Source organism: Stegastes partitus, unplaced genomic scaffold (assembly GCF_000690725.1).
Source record: "Stegastes partitus isolate 25-593 unplaced genomic scaffold, Stegastes_partitus-1.0.2 Scaffold2280, whole genome shotgun sequence".
Lineage (NCBI taxonomy): Eukaryota > Metazoa > Chordata > Actinopteri > Pomacentridae > Stegastes > Stegastes partitus.
Genome location: NW_007580011.1, coordinates 36,643 through 53,407, shown reverse-complemented (window position 1 = coordinate 53,407; position 16,765 = coordinate 36,643). Strand labels below are relative to the sequence as shown.

At 43.4% G+C, this 16,765-nt stretch overlaps 1 protein-coding gene across 1 annotated transcript in view; it reads left to right on the top strand.

Annotated features, from left to right (window-relative positions):
* The window catches only part of LOC103374550 (obscurin), a 31,405-nt gene that overhangs the window by 12,270 nt on the left and 2,370 nt on the right, over window positions 1–16,765 (top strand). Inside the window, exons 12-43 of the mRNA XM_008304657.1 lie at window positions 1,492–1,758; window positions 1,975–2,250; window positions 2,370–2,642; window positions 2,948–3,238; window positions 3,463–3,492; window positions 3,701–5,005; window positions 5,155–5,436; window positions 6,639–6,720; window positions 6,828–6,952; window positions 7,038–7,235; window positions 7,378–7,410; window positions 7,511–7,609; window positions 7,739–7,957; window positions 8,078–8,111; window positions 8,204–8,256; window positions 8,386–8,484; window positions 10,089–10,145; window positions 10,928–11,067; window positions 11,494–11,694; window positions 11,781–11,857; window positions 11,932–12,102; window positions 12,237–12,396; window positions 12,555–12,671; window positions 13,441–13,605; window positions 13,698–13,856; window positions 13,943–14,120; window positions 14,237–14,350; window positions 14,462–14,629; window positions 14,832–14,934; window positions 15,023–15,152; window positions 16,064–16,157; window positions 16,338–16,380. Coding sequence (XP_008302879.1) covers window positions 1,492–1,758; window positions 1,975–2,250; window positions 2,370–2,642; window positions 2,948–3,238; window positions 3,463–3,492; window positions 3,701–5,005; window positions 5,155–5,436; window positions 6,639–6,720; window positions 6,828–6,952; window positions 7,038–7,235; window positions 7,378–7,410; window positions 7,511–7,609; window positions 7,739–7,957; window positions 8,078–8,111; window positions 8,204–8,256; window positions 8,386–8,484; window positions 10,089–10,145; window positions 10,928–11,067; window positions 11,494–11,694; window positions 11,781–11,857; window positions 11,932–12,102; window positions 12,237–12,396; window positions 12,555–12,671; window positions 13,441–13,605; window positions 13,698–13,856; window positions 13,943–14,120; window positions 14,237–14,350; window positions 14,462–14,629; window positions 14,832–14,934; window positions 15,023–15,152; window positions 16,064–16,157; window positions 16,338–16,380 — 5,743 coding nt within the window. The remainder of the gene's footprint in view (window positions 1–1,491; window positions 1,759–1,974; window positions 2,251–2,369; window positions 2,643–2,947; window positions 3,239–3,462; window positions 3,493–3,700; window positions 5,006–5,154; window positions 5,437–6,638; window positions 6,721–6,827; window positions 6,953–7,037; window positions 7,236–7,377; window positions 7,411–7,510; window positions 7,610–7,738; window positions 7,958–8,077; window positions 8,112–8,203; window positions 8,257–8,385; window positions 8,485–10,088; window positions 10,146–10,927; window positions 11,068–11,493; window positions 11,695–11,780; window positions 11,858–11,931; window positions 12,103–12,236; window positions 12,397–12,554; window positions 12,672–13,440; window positions 13,606–13,697; window positions 13,857–13,942; window positions 14,121–14,236; window positions 14,351–14,461; window positions 14,630–14,831; window positions 14,935–15,022; window positions 15,153–16,063; window positions 16,158–16,337; window positions 16,381–16,765) is intronic.

Here is a 16,765-nt window from a genome sequence, read left to right as displayed (position 1 = left end):
TGAATATGGACTGTATTTTGGGCTGCTGAAATTCTAATATGATAATCACGATTATGTTTTTCACTTCTGATATCACAGCGATTTATAAGTCTTTACCCATTTTGCTACGTCACAACAAAGTCGCACAAACCTTAAGATCAAAATGTGACGTGAAACAAAGTCGATGTATTAGAATACAACTGTAAGAAGAACAACATTGTGATCAGTCTGTAAGAAAGACGCCCTGCACAGCCATCCTTTTTTGTATAACTGATAAAAATCAAGTGCAAAAATGCCTTCTGAAACATGGCTGCTGTTAGTAGTACTGCTACGTTGCTGTTTATGCCACATTTAGTGTGTTGTTCAGTCAACAGTTATCTTTTGATGGCAGTTTATACTGTTTACATTCAAGCATGTCTGGAAAAAATAAAAACAGCAGACAATAATGTTTGATTTACACTAAAACTCACTTGGCTTCACTGATGAGTACTTTTAACTTCTCTAGTCTTCATCATCATTTCCTGGTGGCTCGGTTGATATTTATCTTCCAGACTAGCATTACTAGTGGTTAAGTTAGTTGGTGTTTCTGTGTTTCATGCTGCTGTCCTGACATGTTTCTGTTGGTTTTTTTAATGTCCTCCTGATGTAAGGTCATTTGCCTCACATAAGGGACCTCTTACATTTTAATCTCAGATATAAAGCTTGTTCATACTTAATGACTACCAATTAATTTGTTATTAATCCCTGATATTGTGAGCGAATCTGTTAAAAGACGGATGCAAGAAATAAGCATCTGTGACTTGAGTTTTTTTTTTTTTAAATTGGTATAAGTCAGGCCCTTTCAAAATGTCAGACGTCTAGGCATGATCGTGATTATTATATGGCTAATTGTGCAGCCCTAATTGTGTTCACCCTCTGGTAGTGTAAACAAAGTGACAATTCCTACTCTGTGTGTTTCTATCCAGTAAAAAATGTACTATAGGCCTGGCTTAAGTGATGTTTGATCCAGGTGTTATTGTACAGAGCAAGTGAACTGTAGAACAGTAAGATGTTGTACCTGTAAAGTGCTGCTCCACCCATCCACGCTGGCCGGCTGCTGTCAGATACTCATGTTTCATTTACCTCCAGTGTCCCATCCCACCTTCAGCCACTAAAACCTCTAACTTCCCTATACATACCATGAGTTTGGCATTTTTATCCACCTATCGCCTCATCCTCTCTCGCAAGCTGCCAGTACCCCACGGCCCTCGGTTACTGTGAACCTTGACTGTCGGACTTTTTGACCCCCTGAGAGCTCACACAGTTCAAAATGTACATTGAGATAAATGGTGTGATGCCACATAAAGATTGTACTGCACAATCTGTAAAACATGATAAGAGCGTTCACATATGTTCACTTCAACATGCTTTTGGGGGTTATAAAGCCCACACGTCATTCGGCATGTCCTGCTTATATTTCTACATCTCATGGCCGAGCCTTGACTCTATGACCCCCCCTGACCCCAACCTCAGATCCCACAGTTGAGGTGGTGAGCGAGATGGAGGACCTTCGGGTGGTTGAAAACCAACCAGCTGAGTTCATCTGCCAGTTCTCAAGGCCAGTCAAGGCTCAGTGGAAGAAAGATGGGCAACCTTTGCAGCCTGACGGCCGAAGGGTGGTAGTGGAGCAGGACTGGAATGTGGCTCGCTTGTACATTAGCCGTGTGTCCGCTGAGGACAAGGGCACATACTCCTGTGAGGCAGAGGGGACCTGTGTGGTTGCTTCACTTCATGTGGAAGGTGAGCTTCCCTCCACATGGAAAGAGCACCAAGCTTTAGGGACTCTCCTCTGCTCTCTTACACCTAACAGTCCTTTTGGTCAAATAAACTGATGTTTTACTCATCTTTGCAAACATTCGTGCTCTTTTTGTTGACAAAAAACTTCAGAGAATTGGCCGTCCTTCTCTTTTGATTACACTCTCTTTGTCTCTTCCTTTTTCCGTTTGCTTTCTACAGCCAAGCCCATTCACATTGTTCAGGGTCTGGAGAATGCGGAGACCTTCAATGGAGGTGAAGCGCTGTTCGAGTGTGCCCTCTCCCGTCCTGAGAACAAAGATTTCTGCTGGCTTCTCGATGGAAAACCAGTGAAAGAATCCCGCACTGCTGAGATCGTGACGTTTGAGAGCGGTCGCCGCCATCTGCTCCTGCTGAAAGAGTTGCACATTAAAGACAGTTGCACGGTGACCTTTAAGTCTGGCGCGGCTTCCACATCTGCCCAGCTCACTATCAAGGGTAAGACATCCAAATGAAGACTTTGAAGTTGCACTCGTAACGTTTTCTCACCTTATTGTGGATCCCTGTGTTAAAAACTTGAATTGAGAACAGCCATTTTCTGGGTTTTCTCTTCTCAGGCTGGCAGCTGGACATCGTGAAGGGATTGGAGGACCGAGTGGCTGCAGTGGGAGAGAAGGTGGAGTTTTGCGTCGAGCTCACTGAGCCTGTCCCTGCGGCAGAAGTGGCCTGGTACGCTAATGGAGTCGAGCTGAAGCCCAGCGACCTCTGGGCTATGAGGGCTGATGGTTGTTCTTATCGCCTCGTCTTGAGACAGGCGCCTCTTTTGCCCCAGCAGGAAATTACATTCGCCGCCAGGGATGCTCTCTCTTTGGCAAAGCTCACCATCATCAGTAAGTGTTTGATGAACGTCACTCCTAAGATGAAGCCTTTTCTCATTGTAGTATATTTACTCTTTCAGTTTTATGTATTTTGAATTTGGTTTTAGATTGTCAAATGTTATAAGTTCTGTTTAGAGATAATGGTCATGTAATACAGTTTATAAACTATCCTCCACCTACTTGTTTATTCCAGTTGTGTACTCAATGTGGGAAGCCTGTGCAGAGATAATCTTGATACTCGAGGGAACAATATGACAGTTTATCGTTGATCAGTGTTCATAAGAGAAACCAACTCCTGGTTCCTTTCCTTTCCACAGCTGTACCCGATCCTCCAGAAGATCCAGAGGTCCTCAGTAAGACTAAACAGTCTGTGACCCTCTCGTGGTTCACTCCTCTGCATGACGGAGGGAGTCCCATTCTGGGCTACAGGGTGGAGATGCGGCTGGTAGACAGCGCCCTCTGGCTTCCGTGTCACTCTGAGCCTGTGTGCAACACAGAGTTTGTGGTTGAAAACCTCGTCTCGGGGAGCAGCTACAGGTTCAGAGTGGCAGCCATCAGCAGAGGCGGGACTGGAGAGCCTGTGGAGCTGCCTCAGACTGTGCAGCTTGGTGAGTTGATGTGCATTTCAGTTCACGGAATAATGTACTTGCTTATTTGCCGTGGCATTTTGCTTATTATTGCCCACTTAAATACTGTTTTATTTAATACGGAGCTATGAAGTTTACCTTAACACATTTTCAGCATTTTCCTCAGTGATTTGATGGAGCAAAGTAAAAGAATTTGGATGTTTCTAACTTCAGTTTCATGTGTTTCTTTTGCTGTTGTAACACAGAGGCACCTACACAGCCACTAATTAGCCCAGGTAAGACAGTGGTTTTTATATTATATATATACAAGTTCTACTGTAGTAAACACTCCTGTGCGCTTGTCCTCCCCAAGCAAGATTTCAAACATGTAGAAATGTCTCTCACACTAAGTTGAAATAAGTTTTGTAGCGCGAATTAAGCTTCAGTTAAGCAGGTGTTGAGCTGTGTGGAGACTAACAGTATCTCCATTGTTGTTATATTTAGATGCAAAACAGGGAGAGGCAGAGACACTGGGACAGCCCAGCTTGCCTCCTGAAGCAGCTGAAGAAGCCGATCTCCATGAACTGTGGGAAGCATCAGCCAAGAAACGGCGCATGAGTCGAGAGCCCACTCTAGACTCCATCACTGAACAACCTGAGGAGGACGGCAAAGGTGGTAAAAAGAAATCTGAGCAGACTCAGTCAGAGAAAGTGGAAGTAAAATCAGCAGAGAAGAAGTCAGAATCCATCGTGTGCACCACATCTGAGGATGAGACTGTTTCTGTGGGTTCAACACTTGTGTCCTACCTCAAAAAGAGCAGCACGACTGCTGTCACAGCAACCAATGAGGCAGAGACTCTGACCGCCGACAGATTCTTTGCACATTTCCAGATGGCAGAGCAGAGGACGGTGCAGCAAACTGAAGTGAAAACAACGACAACTCTGCAAATAGATGAGAAACAGGTATCTGCAGAGGAGACTAGCATCATGGAGATCAGTAAAGAGGATGAGCCTGAGCTCAGAGAGGCTGCTATTAAGATTCAAGCTGCCTTCAAGGGCTACAAAGCCCGCAAAGACATGCGTCCTGTGTTTAAAGACGTCTTCAAAGACCAGACCAAAGAACCTAATGGTACCATACATCTGGAATGCATGACAGATGGTAAACCTGATAAGGTACGCTGGATGAAAGATGGAGAAGTACTGACAGATGGAAAGCATCATCATATTGATATTTACAATGATGGCACCTGCTCTCTGGTCATTACTGCCATCACCACCAAGGACACTGGGGTTTACACTTGTGAGGTTACCAACAAGTTTGGAGTAGCTTCCCACAGTGGCAAGGTGACTGTGGGAACAGTGAGAGAATCATCGGGGCGACGGCCCCTGACGGTGGGCTACAGCGCAGACAGTGAGCCTGAGAGCTCCTCAGGCAGTGAGATGGACGAGTCCCTGAGGCAGGCAAGCAGACGTCTAAGACGCCTGTTACGCACTCGTCTTCCACCAGATGTTGAGGAAGAACCGTTTCTCAGCGCAGACGAAGGAGACTTGCGTCCCCCAGACCCTCACTCTTACCGTGAGGATGAGAGTTACATCTACATTCGCTTTGATTCACGGACGGACGCTGAGGTTGCTGCTAAGAGGTTCCAGGAGATGTTTACAGTCCACGGGGTCCCTGTGGAGACCACCATCCTGTCAGCAGGGCCTCTCAAAGTGGAGCTGCGGATTAAAAAGATGGGCTACGTGCAAGATGGAACACAGACACCGACACAAGATAGACAGCCTCCTGCGATACTGACTGGAGCACCAGGTAAGAAACATCATCATGCATCGTCAGCATCATTTCCTATTGCATATTTTTTGTTGTGCCAAATGCAATATACCAAAGATATATATGTCAACAACTCAGACTTAATGTGGGCAGTTTATTATTTTCACTGGTTTGCTCCTGTTGTCCAGCTGCCCCGGTGTTTTTAACGGAGCTGCAGAGCCAGGACGTTCCAGACGGTTATCCAGTCAGCTTTGACTGTGTTGTAATTGGCAAGCCCCCGCCCGCTATCCGCTGGTACAAGGATGGCAAGCTGCTGGAGGAGAACGATCATTACATGATCAACGAAGACCAGGAGGGCTGCCACCAACTCATCATCACCACCGTGCTGCCCACTGACATGGGCGTCTATCGCTGCACGGCTGAAAACAGCAGCGGCATTGCAGCCACTAAAGCTGAACTCAGGGTCGACAGTAAGTCACCATTCATTACAGGCATACGTTTGTTTTCTACATGTGCTTGGACAATTGGCTATATTTATTACTATCAAAGACTAAAAACAGCAACGTATCTTTTTTATGTTTCTTAAAGTGGTGGGACTAAAAAATATATATAATTAGAGGCTTTGTAATTAATTTATCATGATAACTTACGTTTTTATCAAGTTGCAATATTTGACACAACAAGCAAAAATTTTAAATTTAAATAAATTCTGTTTGACGACTGAATCAATGAACAGACATAAAGGTGAACTTTTTAAAAAATCTCTTTATTTTTCATCTTTATTTATCTGCATTTTTCATCTGCCTGCTACATTCACAGATTAGTGCAACTCAAAGTGTAATTATAGTGATTATATTCAACATTTTAAGACTTTTTGTCTTAAAACTCTTCGTTGCACACAACCATGCTCTTATCCAAGCTGCCATCACGAAGTTTATGTATTTATTTTTTTAAACTTTCCGCCAAGCAATGCGTGCTCGTCTTCTATCACTGTTCAAACTTTCTTGTGCACTAACGTCACTCTGTGCATCCTGTGCATCTTCTTCGTGGCTGGTAAACCAAGTTTAGGTGCATTAACGCCACCTACCGACTGGGGTGTGTTCATCAGTGTTACCGCTGGGCCAGAAATTAGGAACTGAGGAAGATGCAATTAAATGCGGTATTTTTTTAAAACACGGTTTGTAATTAATTCATCAAAACTAACGCGTTAAAGTCCCAACTCTAGTTTCTTATGTTCAGTGGGGAACTTTTCTCTTATTTGTGCAGAATTGACCAAATAAAATAAAATCTGTTTTATTTCAACATTTGATATCCATATTTTGTATTCATACAAGGAAAATCATTGCTGAAAGAAGTTCGTAATTTCTTAGTAGTATAACACATAAGATGTGTTTTGATTAAGGGGTACAAGGCTTGTTTATTTGATCGTCAAATCTCAGTCTCTTCCCTCAAGTATTGCCGTATACGCCCCTAAACATGACACGGATTTCCTGGCCATTAATTAGTATTTAGAAAAGCAGAGTGGCCAAAGTGTTCCTGCTTTACAAAAGCTTTCTCACATAAACAGTCAAAGGATAGTATAACTTTACAGTCACGTGTTCCCTTTAACACACATTTTGTCTCTAATTTCAGTCAGCGTTGTTTAATACTGTATGTTGATTCTTTCCATCAGTGTCTTGCAGCTCTGATTATGACACTGCTGCTGATGCCACTGAGACGTCTTCCTACGTCAGTGCCAAGGGCTATGCGTCCAGGTGAATTTACTATGAACGGTGTTTTATAATGTGATGAATAAATTTACCATTCACACAATGTTCAACGATATTAAATACTGGAGCCGTACTGTTGTTCTCTCTTCAAGCAGGGAAACTGAGACCTTTGAGTCTGTAGCTGAAGATGATCAGCTGCCACAGGTCGTGGAGGAGCTCCATGACGTCCACGTCAGTCCAGGTTCACCGATCGCAAAGATGCAGCTCAGAGTAAAGGGTAGGTGTATCTGATCTATCTCACCTGTCAAGTTACGTTACATGATTTAAAAGTGATCGTTTCTGAAATGTCCATCGTCTTCCAGGTTTCCCCAAACCCAGAGTGTACTGGTTCAAAGACAGCCACTCTCTACGACCTTCAGAAAGGATTCAGTTGTCAGCAGAGAGAGACGTTCACAGCGTGGAGATCATGGAGGTGAAGAAAGCGGATATGGGGGAGTACTCTGCTTATATCAGCAACGTGGCTGGTTCTGCCTACTCCTCTGCCCGACTCATAGTACTGCGTATGTATGCAAATGCCTTAACAGTTGACTTTATAAAATACAATATCTACGACAAAAACAGCACGAAATACACTATTTTACAGCACTTCAAAGATGCTCTTGAAGTTGTTAAACATAAAATAATGATTTCCTCTTGTAACAGATCCAGGGGAGATTATGCCACAAGATAAAAAAGGTAATTTGACATTTATTTTACAAACTTGGCACGAGTACAGGTACTTCAGTAAAAACAATAATGTACTGTGAGTGTCTCTGCTCCTGTTTTATTATCACAGATCCCAAGGTGCCCCTGGTGCCGCCCCGCTTCCTCGAGAGGTTTAGCAACAGGAAGGTGAAACAAGGAGCAAGCATCACTCTCTCTGTCAAAGTAGAAGGTTTGTTTATTTGCTTATTTCATTTCCATTGTTGTATTTTATCCTTAAACACCAGATCCAAGTTTCCCGATCCCAGACTAATCGTCATTCAACTATTGTACCAAGTTCTCCTGCTCTGTACTCTTTCAGGCTCTCCCACTCCGATGGTCTCCTGGCTAAAGGAGGAATCATTGGAGGACGTCCTGTGGATCAAGCCTGATACCAAGGGATATAAAATAGCAAGCTCTGGACGCCAGCACAGCCTCATCCTGATGGACGTTGGCACAGAGTACAGCGGCGCCTACACTTGCATTGCCACAAACAGAGCAGGACAGTCCATCTGCACCGCTCACCTCGAGGTGGACGACAGTAAGGAATCCCATTTTGAAGCTACATGATTATTAAGTATATCCTCCAACTAGAAAACCCTCAGCAGAGTTCTGAGTAGAGCTTGTCTCTCATGTATTACGCCACCTCCTCTTTCTCTAGCATCACGACGAAAGAAAGAGACCGTAGCCTCAGAGTAAGTTTTCTTTTTTTAGATTAAGCCATTGCACATACAACGACATGTGTATTTAGGTAAGAGAATAACATCTAACACTGAATTCTCCTCAGGGTTCTTGGAATTACAGTTAGTCCTCCAGATGAGGAGGCTGGCAGAGGAAAAGGTATGATCTAATACACTGGCATGGATTGTTTCTAGTAATTTTGTCCGTTATTTATTGTAATTTAAATTATTGGTGGTTATAAATGCTATTATATTCATGCCGTTGTTTCCTTTTTGTGCACGTGTCAAGAGGGTAAAATGCCCTACCTCGGTGAAGTAGGTACAGAGGAATTCCTCATGAAACTCACCTCTCAGATCACTGAAATGGTGTCGGCGAAGATCACCCAAGGTAAGTGTGTGCTGTGAGCCACTCTGTCTAGGCACGTAAATATGTTGTTATTGTTATATTTGAAAGAAATTCTGGTTACAGTTTTCCGTATTTTTCCAGGTCGGGGTTGGTTTTGTTTAGGTTTTTACGGTGCTTGTTCTTTCCCCTGTTGTTGTTTTTGGTTCGGTTCTTTTAACGGTATTGTTATCGGTACTTTTTGAAAAAACGAAACAAGTTAAAAACATACTAAATATCGCTTAATTTTCTCACATGTACTGTATAAGAATTTATAAGACTTTCTGTAGACACTAATGTTGTGTTGATGGGATGGTCAGAGCGCTGTGGACGGCGTCACAGGTTTTACTGACTAAATAAAACCTTATCAGTCATTAGACTGTCCAACGTTACATCAGAATGGATTTGGAAAGTGAAAGTGCATCATAGACACACACACTACACGTTGTATGGTGATGAGATAGAGTTTGCAAAACAACAATATACTTACGTAAAGTACCGTTAGCAGAACCGTTAACATCGGCGCTTATCGATCCTTTGTTACAGAAAAATTTTGACCTGGAGCTCGGTACCCATCCCTACTACAAGAAACACATTATTTTATAATGTCCAGAGGGCATTCCAGACGGAGAAATAACCTAATCAGGCTTATTCAAGTCTAGTTTGAACCAAGATAAAACCAGGATTTTATTAATATTTGACTGCAGATCTCTCACCTGAAGTTCTGACAGCGTGCCAATAGCTTAAAGTAATGGAATATATTCTTAAATACGTTGTTTTAGCGTGTTTACGTTGATCAGGTGTTCAAATATGGTATTTAGTCCAGTATTAGAGAAAACATTCAGGAAGATGTTTCAGTTCCAGGGGCTAGTGAAGAAGCTAGCCACATGTGGGTGTCTGTAGCATGTACAACTAACATCCAGCGCTGCTGCTAAGGGTTTTATTATATTGAACATGTTTTTATTAATTATGAAATTCTGTTGTCATCATACATGCAGCAACGAAACTGACAAGATAACAAACTCTAAAGTCAGAGATAGTCAACCGAGACTATTGATCCCCTCAAACCTGTAGGTTTTCATTCCAGCCAAACATCGCACAAGATGATTTCAGTGTTGACGACACCCTCACTCAGGGGGAGACCCCATATCTCTAGAATCACCTGCTGTCATCTGTGGTTGGAATAAAAACCTGGAGGTTGCCTCTTCCTGCTCCCGCTGCTGTCACTGCCTTTCCTAGTTGCTGCAGCTAAAGATGCTCAAAGTATAAAAACTATTCACACTTTATTTTGCGCTAATTTGCTTCTGTTTAGTTTTTATTACATTCTCGTCAGGTTTGGCTGAATTCCCTGAATTCATTCTGACTATTCAAGAATTGTGAAAGTGTTGTTTAATGGGAATGCTTTAACACTTGAATTCTTGGATATCACTTTTCACCTGACGGTCGAGTGTTCCTCACCTGCTCTTCAAGTGCTCGTTCTTCAGCATGCTTTGATTCATTCAAACCCCTCGTGGCTTCATACAGACGTCATTTCTTTAACCAGTTTTACATCCATCATTTTATAAATCACACCAGTTCAATGCTCATCCAAACATTAATTTGTTATTCAGACAGTTCACAGAATCATGAAGTGCTCCAGTGGATGAAATCTTGGCCCAAAACTACCAGTATGTATCCCAAGCGCATCGGCATCACAGTTAATGTACATTTTTTCCTTTGAGATATTTTTGTACCACTAGATGGCTCAGAAGATGATTTGATGATTTTATTGTAGGTCTATATTTCCTTCTACATTTAGCAAAGAAACATGTTTTTCATATTCAGGTGCAACAGTTTTCTCTTAAACGTTCCCTTTTCGACCTATCAGTGCCTTTTTATCCCACCTTACTCACCATCAATATGTTTTCTGGACTTTTTGAAAATATTTTCTAAATGATTTTGTGGTAACAATCCCCAGCCTGTAGCTGGAATACATGCTCACCAGCAGACATGTATGTGAGGATAAGTGCTTTCTGTGCTCGCATGCTGTCACAATACTAACACAGCAGTAATACAGAGCAACGCATTAGAATGGAAGGATTGTTGTGGATTTTCTTTTTTCTCTTTACTTCCTAAAATATATGTAATTACAGACAGGGTGATGATAACATGACCAGGTAAATACATCACTAGTTGATGCTGACACAGAGTTAGTGTTTTTAATGTGACTTTGGTCCTGGAACAGCCGAGCTTTGGAGTGAATACTAATAACTGCTTCATAAGTTTAAGCCAGAAACTGATTCATCTGCAGCAGTTTGCAGTCTGAGAGCTTCCTGTCTTTGCCAAACAGCTAGTTTTTATGGCATATAACAGCGACACATTAAGTTGTAAAGGATGGATTATGCTCCGGTTCTCTGCGATATTGACCCGTCTTCCTCTTGACTGCCTCCTCCTCCCTCGCTGCCCGAAGCTTCGTTACGCGTACCGGGCGCCGACAGCGACGATGAAACCAAAACCCCTTCTCCATCGCCTCACCACGGCCGCTCTCGTCCTCCCTCCCTCATCGCTGACTCCTCGTCTGAGTCTGATGAAGGGGACGCCAGGGGAGAGGTGAGACAAGGAAGTGATCCCACGAGCTTATTGTTGGAAAGAATTCATGGAACATAATTTATTCATAAAGGTCATAATCATTGGTAAACCACACTAAATACAGTCTGGTAGACATGCAGCATGTCTATAGTATTATTGTAGGATTGTGTCCTCTTTAGTTATTTGTGTGCTGACTCAGTTCTCAGTACAATTTAAGGTTGTCTTGTTGTATTGTTTACTTTATAAACATAAGGAACTAAAATGTTAGAGACAACTTAAAGTATCTGTCGCCCTAGAAAATTGGGAAAAATCTTCCCAGGTGCAAGTTTTCTTTAAGTACAGTCAGAAAGGGAACTAAGGTTGTGCTACAACAGGTAACTTAACAGCATTGTTTTTCATGATTCATATAATTAAAATCTGCTTCTTCTTTGTGTTTGTTTGCTTTAGATGTTTGACATCTATGTGGCAACAGCTGACTACAACCCCACCATGGCAAGCAAAGACTCCATCGCTCTGAAGGAGGGACAGTATGTCGAGGTTCTGGACTCGGCTCATCCGCTCAAGTGGTTAGTTCGGACCAAACCCACCAAAACGACACCATCCCGCCAAGGCTGGGTCTCACCTGCGTATCTGGACAAAAAACTCAAAGTATGTCACAAGACCATCGCAGCTGATTTATTTATATTTTTAATCAACATTTCTTCTTGACGTCTATTTAAAAATGTGTCTTACAGCTCTCTGCTGACACCGGGGATCTTCCAGAAACAAATGTGGAGGAGGTGTCAGAGGGAGAGTACAAGAGGAAGTTATTGTAAGTAAAGCTTTGTAGTAAATAGTGCTGCCAGAGGATGCACCATAACCAACTGTTCGTGTTCATGTCCTCAGCCAACTGATCCAGGACTTGGTGAATGGAGAGTCAGAGTTCGTCAGGGATGTGGATTTCTTTACCTCCCATCATGTGAAGCATGCAGACCTCCCCGACACGCCGCCTGATGTCAGCAGCCAGAAGGAGGCCATTTTCAGGAACATCGATGAAATCAAACTCTTCCACAGCAAGTGAGCTCGACTCTTAGTCACTAACCACCGCTGTCTGCTAGTTTAAAAAAAGAAAGTCTGTATTTAAAAAAAAATATTTAACGAAATACAGTGAGATTTAATCCACTGTCATTGATTTATTTCTCTCTGCACAGGTCATTCCTCCCGAAGCTGAGTGACTGCGACACAGATGATGACATAGCCATGTGCTTCCTGAAGAACAAGGAGGGCTTTGAGAAGTACCTCCAGTATCTAGTAGGTCAGGGTCAGGCTGAATCTGCCATCAGTGACAAGACTGTCCACCACTTCTTTAAGGTAAAACCACAACTAATACCACTACCTCTCTTACATTCACCTTCCATTCTAGATATTTTTTTTATTTGTTTACTCTGTATTTACGTCGTTGCTGCTTAGTAAACGGCTGTTTACCAGTCAAACTGTTCAAACTGTTAAAGTGAACTGTGTTTTTACAGGAGTACACTGATAAAGAGCAGGCCAGTGCAGACCCTGCCGGTCCCCCCGTACGAAGCATCAAGGCCTGCCTCCAACAACCGCTGGACAGAGTTCAGAAGTACAAGGCCATCCTCAAGGTGAGAGCTTTGACAAAGAACAGTCTCGTTAGGATCAGGTATTTGCGTCTTGAAAACGTCTGAGGGGGTCAGTGCCAGAGTGGACCGAACCACGTTTACTAGTTTTAGAGAAAAATGGGGTGAAAATTTTGTGTTGGTAAAAAAAATCATGATATGCATCCAAAGATGTTCCAACGCTGTCCAGAGATAGAAACGGCTGCTCTGTGATGACTTATTTCAGTTTTAATTTCCTTCTGCTGAGCACCAAAGCGGGCCGTACCACATTTTCTACTTTTTGAGAATCAAACTGATTCCAGGTTTGTCTTGTTGAAGAGTTTACATCATCAGGAACTAGAGATCCTTCTGAGGACCGTGGGGTAGAAACAGATGCTTGGTGGTGCTTCATTAAGGTTTTTTTTCACCTTACCGTACCTACCAGTTGAGTTTTCACGGGGCTTGATGTCGTGCTGTCCGCCATCTTGAATTGAACTACCTGCGATGTAACGGTCAGTAATTCCTGTGGCTTGGTCCAGTTTGCCATTAAATTTTCATGCCAAAAACCATCATGGGCCAAACTTCAAAGTGGCATTGTGACATTATTAGTGGGCTGCTGGTTGGAGCACTTTGCCACCAACTAGTCGACCATAAACAGAAAAACATCAAACTCATCTTGGTTTGGCCCGCTTTGGCACTGAACCCCTCACATCTTACTTGCAAGCATAAGGCATTTTCTTTCAGACCCTTGTCACTGTCGCTGCAGTTTTGGTAAAATTTCCCCCATTGTCTTTAGGAGCTCATCCGGAACAAGGCGAGAAATGGCCAGAACTGCTGCCTGCTGGAGGAAGCCTATGCGATGGTGTCTGCGCTCCCTCAGCGGTCCGAGAATACCCACCACGTCTCCATGATCGAGAACTATCCAGCCACCCTGGAAGTTCTTGGAGAGCCGATTAGACAGGTAGCGTGTAGTTCCTGACTGTGTGGTGCAGCGATGAGACGCTTTATTAGTGTTTGACTCTTTCTGTATGTTTTCTGTTGTTTGTGCACCAGGGACCGTTCCAAGTGTGGGAGGGAGCTCCTGGAATTAGAACGTCCTCTAGAGGTCACCATCGCCACGTCTTCCTCTTTAAGAACTACTGCATCATCTGCAAACCCAAGAGAGACAGCAACACTGACACACAAGCATATGTGTTTAAGAACATGATGAAGGTAAACGTTTCCTCCTGTCACTGTTAACTCTCCTTTAGTGCTGCGCAGCCTGAATGATGTTTGCTGTGTTCTTCACCCTGCTGCAGCTGAACAACATCGACGTGAACGAGACAGTGGAGGGCGACGACCGGGCCTTCGAGATCTGGCACGAGCGCGAAGACTCTGTGAGAAAATACACCTTACAGGCCCGAACTGTTACCATCAAGAACTCGTGGCTCAGAGACCTCCGAGAGCTGCAGCAGCGATACAGCATGCCTGCTTGGAGTGAGTAGGATGTACACACTGTCTCTACTTTCTTTATCTCAGTGTCTGTTTAAATGCTGACACTGTTCTTTAGCAGGAACTCTCAAAATCTACCTCTCATGGTTAATTCTTTCCAGGTCCCCCTGATTTTGAGGCGATCCTGGCGAACTGCACAGCCGAGTTGGGCCAGACTGTGAAGCTGGCCTGCAAAGCCACCGGAGTACCCAAACCTGCCATCACCTGGTATAAAGGTGAGACGTCTGCAGCATTGTTTGTTGTCCTTGTGCTCCTTAACCATGTGCAGACTAACAGGCCCCTGATTTAGTGTTTCAATAACTCACTGGTGTATTTGTCGGGTGCAGACGGACGCACGGTGGAGGCAGATCCTCATCACATCATCATCGAGGACCCCGACGGTTCCTGCACACTGATCCTGGACAACATGACTGCAGATGACTCTGGCCAGTACATGTGCTTTGCCTCGAGCTCGGCTGGCAACGCTAGCACTCTGGGAAAAATCACTGTTCAGGGTACCTGACTCTGATAATCTAGTTTAGATCAGGGGTGTCGAACTGTGGCCCTCGAGGACCGGATGTCGACACCCCTGGTCTAGATAGTCTTTAAAAAAAAAACACATTTTCATGTGTAACTATGAAGCATAACGGAGTCGACTAAAAAGACATAACATTAAACATGTACATTAAACATGTAAATACATTTTGCCTCTTGCAGTGCCTCCTCGCTTTGTGAATAAAATCAGGAACGCTGTCTTTGTTGCTGGCGAGGACGCTCAGTTCACCTGCGTAATTCAAAGCGCTCCCACCCCCAAGATCAGGTACGGACGCCCTGAGCACATTTTTTACCGCCAAAACATTCTGATTAAACTTGAAAATTCACCACGTGTATTAACCTCTGTGTTCAAGGTGGTTCAAGGAAGGCAGGCTGCTGACGGACCAGGAGAAGTACCAGACCTACAGTGAGCTCCGTAGTGGGGTTCTGGTTCTGGTCATCAAAAACCTGACAGAGAGAGACCTCGGGCACTATGAGTGTGAGGTTGGTGACATTACAGTATATTATAATATACACTGTATTAGTATAGTCACTACTGACAGTATAAAGACCCACTTTATGGTGTTTTTATTATTTTTCATGAATAAAAATGTTATTTTCCACATCAAACCACACTCAGTAACCCATAATAATGAAAAAAAGAGAACATTTTAAGACGTGTTTGCTACTTGGATTACATTTCTAATTTTAATGAAGTTCTCAGACCTTTAATTCAGCTCTTTGTAGTTGCCCCTTTGGCACAGATAAAGCCTCAAGTCCTCTTTAGTCAGCCTTGACAAGCTTTGCACACCTGGATTGGACAGCTTATTCGCAGCAGACCCTCTCAGACTCTGGCAGGCTGGATGAGAAGTGTCTGTAAACTGCCACCGCCAGGTCTCTCCACAGGTCTTGTGTAAGTCTGGGCTGCTCGAGGACAGTCAGAGATTTGTTCTGAAGCCATTCCAGCTTTGTCTTGGCTTTATGTTTTGGTTTACTGTTGTGCTGAAAGCTGAGCTGTCCCCCCAGACTCAGGCTGGTGCACTCTGGACCACGTTGTCCTGCTCATCCAAGAGCCTCTGAAGTCGTTGCCACAGTTTTATCATGCAGAGAGTTCTTGAGCTTCATAACTGTCTTTCTGAACTATGTCCAGTCCCTGCAGTTAGTCACAGGATGCATTTGACCACAGTTTGGAGCCCCGAAACAAAGGCTCTGAATATTTTTATAAAACAGACATTTTTATTTTAGATTTCTAAAAGTGTGAGTGTCAGTTTGTCACTACAGGTTGTTTAGGAGAGACTTTATGGTGGTCGTAAGAGTGTTTCTTTAAGCCAAGGAGTCGTTCCAGGACAGTTGATATCAATTAGCAGCAGTAAGTCAAATTTAGGACTCTAAAAATATACCTCTGCTGTTGCCAGTTGTCCAACCGTCTGGGTAACGCCAAGTGTGCTGCTGATCTAGTCCTGCCCTCCGCTGTGGCTCGCACTGGTGAGCAGGCCATCACCATCGAAGGTAGGATGCTGACTGATGTGGGACTCTGTAAATTACATTCTTTTATTCAGGTTCTGACTAAATAGGAAAGTTGTTCTTCTTGTGCTTTTAATGCAAGATGTCATTGTTTCAGCTCTAGTTTTGACACTAGTCATCATCTTGCTTTTTCTGCTGGATCTCGTTTCTTCTTTTCTTCCTCAGTTACCGAGCAGGAGACTAAAATACCAAAGAAAACCATCATCATGTAAGTGTGATCCGTTTAACTGCAGCGTGTCGACTACATTCTAACTGTAAGGTAACATTAGAGAGGCTCTTGGAGGATATTTAGGGATAAACTTCAGGTGCTGGCTTTGTGTAGTTGTGTAGACGTTGCTTGCTGTAATAGTGTGTCTGCCTCTGTCTCTCTCTGGCCCCATGTGTGCATTGTGCAGTATTTAAAGCCTGAATGCAAAAGGATTCTATCACAAGGACGATGAAAGGATGGGCTGTTCTCATCAGCAGCATCGCACCGCTTTTACATTTAAACTTAAGACTCCAGTTAAAGTTGATTGTAGTTACAGAACAATGAAAGAGCTAAATTGCAGAACACTTTATGCTGTTGTGATTATATTCTATTAAGTTATGCACAG